This window comes from Dictyostelium discoideum, assembly GCF_000004695.1.
Source record: "Dictyostelium discoideum AX4 chromosome 1 chromosome, whole genome shotgun sequence".
NCBI classification, from domain to species: Eukaryota; Evosea; class Eumycetozoa; order Dictyosteliales; family Dictyosteliaceae; genus Dictyostelium; species Dictyostelium discoideum.
In genome coordinates this window covers 2,776,762-2,785,419 of record NC_007087.3, presented here as the reverse complement: position 1 = coordinate 2,785,419, position 8,658 = coordinate 2,776,762, and the positions used below count along the sequence as shown (strand labels likewise).

At 24.2% G+C, this 8,658-nt stretch overlaps 3 protein-coding genes across 3 annotated transcripts in view; 2 read left to right on the top strand and 1 right to left on the bottom strand.

The window, feature by feature from the left end:
- DDB_G0269442 (hypothetical protein) overlaps window positions 1-747 on the top strand; it is a gene marked incomplete at both ends in the record, with an annotated part of 2,772 nt that extends 2,025 nt beyond the window's left edge. Inside the window, one exon of the mRNA XM_640882.1 lies at window positions 1-747. This exon is cut by the window's left edge and continues 2,025 nt beyond it. Coding sequence (XP_645974.1) covers window positions 1-747 — 747 coding nt within the window.
- A 349-nt stretch (window positions 748-1,096) lies between these two features.
- DDB_G0269440 (hypothetical protein) lies at window positions 1,097-3,336 on the top strand (the record flags this gene model as incomplete). Its single annotated transcript, XM_640881.1, has 2 exons — window positions 1,097-2,769; window positions 2,844-3,336. 2 exons carry the CDS (start codon window positions 1,097-1,099, stop codon window positions 3,334-3,336), a joined length of 2,166 nt encoding a protein of 721 aa, XP_645973.1.
- Window positions 3,337-3,476: 140 nt separating this feature from the next.
- atp9b (ATPase, class II, type 9B) lies at window positions 3,477-7,805 on the bottom strand (the record flags this gene model as incomplete). Its single annotated transcript, XM_640880.1, has 5 exons — window positions 3,477-5,737; window positions 5,846-6,305; window positions 6,462-6,895; window positions 6,995-7,030; window positions 7,409-7,805. 5 exons carry the CDS (start codon window positions 7,803-7,805, stop codon window positions 3,477-3,479), a joined length of 3,588 nt encoding a protein of 1,195 aa, XP_645972.1.
- Window positions 7,806-8,658: the final 853 nt, after the last annotated feature.

Here is an 8,658-nt window from a genome sequence, read left to right as displayed (position 1 = left end):
TGGGATATGACAACCGGTCAATGTCTATTAATATTACAAGGTCATAATGATGGTGTTAGTTGTTTATGTATGATCGATGATACTATATTGGCAAGTGGTTCTTTGGATCATTCAATTAATCTTTGGTCAATTGAAACCGGTCAATTGTTACATTCATTTACAAATAATACTTCAGGTATCTCTTGTTTGTTCTACAAGAATAATCTTTTGATCAATGGTACTATGGGCGGTGCTTTAAATGTTTTCGATATACCATCAAGAATCTTATTGACAACATTTCATGGCCATAGTGATAGAGTCACTTCAATTCAATGGTGGGATGGTCCTGAAGGTCCAAGAATTATTAGTTCCTCTTGGGATTATACTCTAAGAGTTTGGAATTTATACACTGGTAAAACTACAAATCTTTTGGCTGGTCATACTTTTAGAGTTAGATGTACTCAAGTTAGTGGAAATATTTTAGCAAGTGGCTCTTGGGATACTACCGTAAAAATTTGGGATTTACTCACTGGAAGATGTATTCATACCTTATTTGGTCATAGTTTTAATGTTTGGTCCATTCAATTCGAAGGTAATCGTTTGGTTTCCGCTGGTTGGGATAAAAAAGTTAAAATTTGGGATATGACAACTGGTAAAGAATTATATTCATTGGATGGCCATACCGAATCTATCATTTGTATTCAATTTAAAGGTAGTAAATTGGTTTCTGCTGCAAAAGAAATTATTGTTTATGATTTTGATTCTTAAATTGAGAATCTTTAAAAAATATATTAATAACTTCAAAAAAAAAAAAAAAAAAAAAAAAATCTGGAAAAAAAAATAGGAAAAAAAATAGGAAAAAAATCTCAAAAAAAAAAAAAAAAGAAAAAAAAAAAAATAGAATAAAAATAAAAATAATAAAAAAAAATAATAAACCATAAATAAAAAAATATTCATTTATTCCAAAAAAATGATCATCTGAATTTTTCACTTTTTTCACTTTTTTTTTTATTTTTTTAATTTCAGAATTTTTTTTAATTTTCTTTTTTTTTTTTTCAATTTTTTTATTTAACTTTAAAATTCATTCTTTTAAATAAAAGAATAATTAAATAATAAAATGGCAACAGTTTTATTATTGGATGTATCAATTTCAATGGCACATTCTATATTTAGAATTAATAATGGAAATAATAATATAGATAGCTCAAATAATAATAATAACAATAATAATAATAATGAAGAAGAGATTAAAACATATTTTGATATATTAAAATCAACAATTGGATATTTTTTATCAACATTAACATCAAAATTTAGTTCATATATGGCAAATCCAATAGCATTGTTAACTTATTCATCCGATGTAAATGTTATAATACCGTTTACAAAAGGATTTCAAGAGTTTTTAAATGAATTTGAAAATAATATTGATATAAGATTATCAGATCGTACAGATTTATTGAATGCTTTAAATCAAGTTTGTGAATTAATTCAATCTACATATGGTAATTCGACAAGTGTTGCGACTGAAATATTTATATTTACCGATCAATGTACTGCATTTGATAAATGTAGTAGTGGTGATGGTGATTCAATATTTTCAAAAATTAAAAATTTTCAATTCCCTTTTGTTCATCAATTTCATTTCATTTCAATTTGTATAAAAGATAATCATTTAAATCATTCAAATAGTCATTTGATTTATTTAAATCATTCAAATAATAATAATAATAGTAATAAATTCGATAGTAATAATAATAATAATAGTCAATTAAATAATAATGAAAAAAATAATAATCAAATTAGAGTAAATAATAATTTTCGTGGTACAGTTGATATAATTAAATTAAATAATCAAATTAAAAATAGTAATTCTAGTAGTATATTACAATTAAATATTGAATTAACAAATATAATTAATAGAATAGTTAATAATAATTATAATCTTTATAAATGTGTTTTAGTATTTGGTAGATTAAATTCACCAATGACAATTTATCCAAATCCAATGACTTTATTAAACTTTTTAAATAATGGTGGTATTCCAAAGAGTAGTTTAATGAATAGTGGTGTTGGTAATAATAATAATAATAATAGTACTAATAATAATAATAATAATAATTTATCAATGTCAATATTATCAATTATTGGGTATTTACCAAATAAATCATTAAATAATATACCATCTCTTTCAAGACATGTATTAATACCATTAATTTCAGATTCTAAACCATCAACATTACCACCATTAGGACCTGTACTTCAAAATTGTTTGAGAAATGAAAAGAAAACTGCAATCGTTCATATTCAAGATAATTGGTATGGTATGATAAATTCAACCTATGAAAATGATGTACCAGTTTTAGCATTATCTTTATTTGAACCAAATGTTGATTTACCATTTCTTGGTGAGGATTTAACTTGTTTAGAACTTGGTAATTTAAATGATTTACAACAGCAACAACAACAACAATTTTTACAACAACAGCAACAACAACATCAACAGGGTATATCTCAAAAATTACAATTACCACCACCACAATTACCTTTTCCACCAATTCAATCTCAATTTACAATGTCTTATAATACAGTTGCTGAATCAAATATAATTCCATACATTAAAATGGACTCAATTCATAGTGATTTCACTAAAATTAGTAGACTCTTTAAATCTTTACCTCAAAAATTAGAATCAATATTTTCTGAATGTGAAAAAATTAGATTATTGGCTTTAATGTATCAACCTTCATTATTAAAAGCTTTATTAACTTTAGTAAATGAAGAAATTAGGTTTGTATTTTTTTTTTTTCCAAATTTCCTTTATAGACAATTTTATTATATTAACAATTTTATTATATTTTTAGAACAAATAAAATACCTGATGAAAAAACTTATTATTATTTAGCAGAATTATTAGTCTTTATAGAGAATCCAGTTGAACCAATAACGGCAAATAATTTGGCTTATTCAATAAATAGTAAAAATCCTCCTCAACAACAACATCAACAACATCAACAACAACAACAACAACAACAACAACAACACCAACAACATCACCAGCAACAATATCACCAGCAGCAACAATATCAACAACATCACCAACAACAACAACACCATCAACAGCACCAACAACAACAATACCAACAACAATATGAACAACAACATCAAAATCAACAATATCAACAATATCAACAAAATGACCAACAATATCAACAAAATGATCAACAATATCAACAACAACAACAACAACAACAACAGCAACAATATTCATATCATAATAGAGATCAATCACCTCACTCTTCATCACATCATAACAGTGGTGTTAGTAATAATAGAGGTAGAAAAGAAAAAAAATAAAATAATTATTGTATAAAGTAGTACTTTTTTTTTTTTTTTTTTTTTTAATAATCTTTTAATTATTTTTATTATTAAGTAATAATAGTCAAATTTATTTTTTTATTGTTTTTTTTATTATTATTTATTTATTTATTTATTGATTAAGTTAATTTACTATATGAAGGTGGATCTAGTTTCTTTTGAATGAATTGAATAATATAAAGTGGGAAACAAGATACAAGTGTTATAACCATTACTTTCCAAACAAATTCCCAAGATAAAATGAAAGAAAGTTCAAAAGCCAATAATTGAGGAATCATCATTGTTATGACATAGGATAATAAGGTTACAATGAGTGAACCAATCATATATCTATGCCAAGTATTAATTTCGGTAGCAACATTTAAGAGTTCACAAAGAATTAAAGAGGTGAAAGTGATTGATACGATATTGTTAAGTGAAGATTCGAATAGAAGGATTGAGAGTAACATGATTGCACCACCTTGATAGACACTTTTTAAAACCCAAATGAAAAATGTTTTGTAGGACAATGAACGACCTTTTTGTAATTCATGATAGAGTTCTGGATATCTGAATACAATTTCCATTGGAACATCTTCATCCAAAACCAAAGAGAAAACTGGAGCATTTGTGTAGAGGGTAGCATAACCAACCAATAACATACCATTATAAATTGAAATGGCAGCGAAATAATAGATAGCACTGAAAACACATTGAATGAATGAAATGATAAGACCACGATGAATAACAAATTGTGACATACGAGCTGAACGTTTATAAGAGTTTCTACCATGCCATAAGATGAGATTTGCAAGGAAACTAAATTGAGTGATTGAGAAATCAGCGGCCAACGATGCTTGTTTACCTTCCTTACCAACGATACCAACACCAACATCAGCAGCTTGAATCATACTAACATCATTACCACCATCACCAATGGCACAAGTTCTCTTTTTAGTTTTCTCTCTAATCAATCTAACGATATCAGCTTTTTGAGTTGGTGTACAACGACAACATACAACTGATGGTGCTTTGGTTGCAATTGACATAAAATCATCCTTAAAGTTATCCAAACACATTTGTAATGATGGACCATCGATAACCAAACAAGAATCTCTCATTGCAGCGAATTGACTTAACTTTTCACGAGCTCTTGTTTTATCGGTTACAGAGATTTGAAAGAGTGATTGAGTTCTAGAGACTAATTTAGTTGAAATGGCAATACAAGTTGCAGTTTCAATCTTATCACCAGTTAACATCCAAACTTTAACATCGGCATTTCTTAACATTTCCAAGGTTGGTTTAACTTTTTCTTGAAGTTTATCCTCGACACCAGTGAGTGCAATCAATTCTAAATCCTTTTCAATGGTTGCTATTGCCTCTTGAACTTTAGCGGCACGATCAACGATTGTAGTTTTTGCAGCATTAAAAGTTGCAACAAAACGATGATACTCTTCCTCTGACATTGATCTCTTACCAAATGCAAGTGTACGTAAACCTTCTCTTGCCATATTACCACATTCTTCATCTAACCAATCATTGGCTTTAACTAATTTAGCCATGATTGCATCTGCACCTTTCATATAGAAAGTGATTTCACCATCTTTGTCACGCACAATAATACCCATTCTTTTGGTTTCTGAAGTGAATGGGAAAATATTTAAAATTTCATACTTTTCAAGTTCACCCAATGGATTCAATAATGTAATTGAATTTAATTCACGACCTGTCAATACTAAATTAACAGATTCTGTAAATTTAACTAAAGCAACTTCATCTGGACTTGATGCTTGATATGATTGTGGTTTTGGTTCTGATGATGAAATGATACCACTATCAAATGTACCACTATCATATTTACCACTATCATAACTACCACCTGTACTACTACTACCACTTTCATAATTTGATTTATTTGAATTATTTGTACTATTATTATTATTATTATTATTATTATTATTTATATTATTATTATTATTTGGTAATTTTTGAGCAGAATGATATTTATCAATAGCTTTTGAAAATTCATCATTTCTATTTTTAACACCACTACTACCATTATTTATTGATGAATTCTCTTCATCATCTAATTTTTCATATTGTTTTCGACCAAAAAATGCTCTCTTCTTTTTCTTTTTCTTTTCAGTATTTAATTGTAATTCATTTGCATCCTCTGAAACCGGTGTTACATTATGACAAAGTGCAATTGCTGTGATTGCCTCTTTAATTTTTCTACTAAAATTTCTTTTTGGTCTTGAATTACCTGAAATTTTAACATTAACATTATTATTATTATTTATATTATTAACATCATATGATTGTTTTAATTCTTCTTGTAAATCTTTAATACCTTCACTTGAAAATGATACTGAACCTAAATGTAATTTTTTAAATACCATATCTAATTTTTAAAAAAACAAAAAAAACAATTATTAATATTTTTCTTTTTTTTTTTGTTAAATAATAATAAAAAAAAAAAAAAAAAAAATCAAATATAAAATATATTTACCATTTTGAGTTAAAGTACCAGTTTTATCAGTTAATAAATATTCTACTCTACCTAATTCTTCGGGAATTGTTGAAGATCTAACAACAGTACCAGGAATTAAAGGATCTTTCATCATCATCCAAGAATAAACTGTTTTACCAAGATCTAAATTAACTCTCATACTAATTGGAATGATTGCAGAGAATAATAATAAGTATCTAAATAAGTAAATATACCATAAACCTCTAAATCCTTTCAATGTTATCATCAATAATGATAAACATAATAACAATACAAATAAAATTTTTGATAGAGTATTCAATTCATTATCCAATAAACCAACTTTAGTCGATGGAGTACTTGTGTTCATTACACATCTTGTTTCACGACCTGTATAAACTGCACATCCAATAACATTACCTGATGCAATAACTGTATTTGACCATAATGTATTTTCAACACTTAAACTTTCAGTTTCACCCTAAAAAATAAATAAATAAATAAATAAATAAATAAATAAATAAATAAATAAATAAATAAATAAATAAATAAATAAATAAATAAATAAATAAATAAATAAATATTTGTTATTATATATTTAAATTTAAATTTTATAAATAATAAATAATATCCTTACAGATTCTTCATTTGTAAAATTACCAATAAAATTATAAATATCTTTTTTTGGTTTTTCAGCATAAATTGAAGCACGTAAATTAACTAAATCTTCGTCTAAAGATAATTTTTGAGTTATATTAACAGATCTTCTTAATTTCCAATCGGTTTCACCATCCAATTGATCGGTTCTAATGAATGAGGAACCATTCTTTTCAGTGGTTCTTAAGAATATCATATCGCATGGTACTCTTTGATTGGTTTCAACCTTTATAAAATCACCAACTTTAATATCTGAACTTGGAATTGATATGAATCCATTCTTTGTTAACTTTGAATAATGTTGTGAATTGGCTTCTTTATCTCTACGATATCTTTTAAAATCATCATATGCTTCTTTAAATATAGTTACTGATAATACAAATACCAATGGTGAAATATATGTAAATAGGTAACCTAAATTTTTTTTTTTTTTTTTTTTTTATAAATATTAATATTTCAATATTTATCTTTATTATTATTATTAGTTAATAATAAGATAATAATTATAGTTACCAGTTTGAAGTGGTGGAATAAATTGAGATAATGCTACTAATAAGAAATATAAATTAAAAAAGTATTTAAATTGTTCATAAAGAATAACAAATATAAAAGAATAAATATTATATTTTTGATTTCTAACTACATTTGGTGGATATCTAATTGAATTATTTTTTTGAAAAAAAAAAAAAAAAAAAAAAATGAATTAATATAATTATATATATATTGAAATATTATTATTATTATTATTATTATTATTATTATTATTATTATTATTATTATTATTATTATTATTATTATTATTATTATTATTATTATTATTATTATTATTATTATTATTATTATTATTATTATTATTATTATTATTATTATTATTATTATTATTATTATTATTATTATTATTATTATTATTATTATTATTATTATTACTATTATTATTATAAAAATACTTTTTTGGTTGTTCTTCTAATTCTAAAATGATAGTTCTTGATAAATAAATATGCTTTCTTGTAATGAAATCTTTAATCTTTTGAATGGTATTTCTATTATCAACTTCATCAATTGAGGAAGAAGCAGAAATACTTTTTCTTGATTTTGAGGAAGATGGATCACTAATTAATAAGGGTGAATATTGATCGGGTGTTTTTTCTTGAATTTCAATATCTGTAGATTCTTCATTATAATCGTGGTTAGAAGATGTGATATTACCCAATGATGCTGCTAGATTATTACTAGATGAGGGTGGTGAATGATTGGCTGAATATGAAAATGTATTACCATTTTGACTACTACTCATATTACTTTTATTTAAATCATTATAAGACATTGTAGTAGTATTATTATTACTATTATTATTAGTTGTCAATACTGCTTTAGTTCTTTGTCTGTATGGTGTTACTATTGTAGTTGTTGTTCCTGTTAATGTTTCAATTAATTCGTTGTTATCGGTATCGCTGTTATTACCACTATTATTATTATTATTATTATAATTTATTGTTTCTAATTGAATATTTGTAGTTGTAATAATTGGTTCGTTTATAATTTCAGGTGGATCTTCTTTTAGATAGGAGTAGTTGAATCTCCTTCCAAGAAATGATCTAAATGAAGCTATTTCTGTTAATATATATTATGTATATATATATATGTGTATAAACAGAGAGAGAGAAAAAGAAAAAAGTTTTTATATCTTTTTTTGATTTTTTTTTTTTTTTTACTTTTTTTTTATTGTGAGGGGTTTGTGGATAAAAAGGAAAAAGGTAAAAATAAAAAAAAAAAAAAAAATGATTATTATTTATTTACTTTTTTCCTTTTTTTTTTTTTAATAATCTATTTTACACAAATGAAAAAAACAAATTAATATACAAAATAAAATAAAATATTTTATTATTTTATTTTATTTTATTTTTATTTTTGTGTAAAAAAAAAATAAAAAAAATAAAATAAAATAAAATAAAATAAAATAAAAGGGTGGTGGGTTATTAAGTTTTAAAAAAAAAAAGTAATTGAAAAGAAAAAAAAAAAAAAAAAACTTTTTTTTTTTTTTTTTTTTTTTTTTTTTTTTTTTGAAAAAATAGGTTTGAATCTGAGTTGTGTGAGTAATGGAAAAAGAAAAAAAAAAATTTAAAAAAAAATATCTTTTTTTTTTTTTATTTTTTTTTTATTTTTATTTTTTTCGTTTT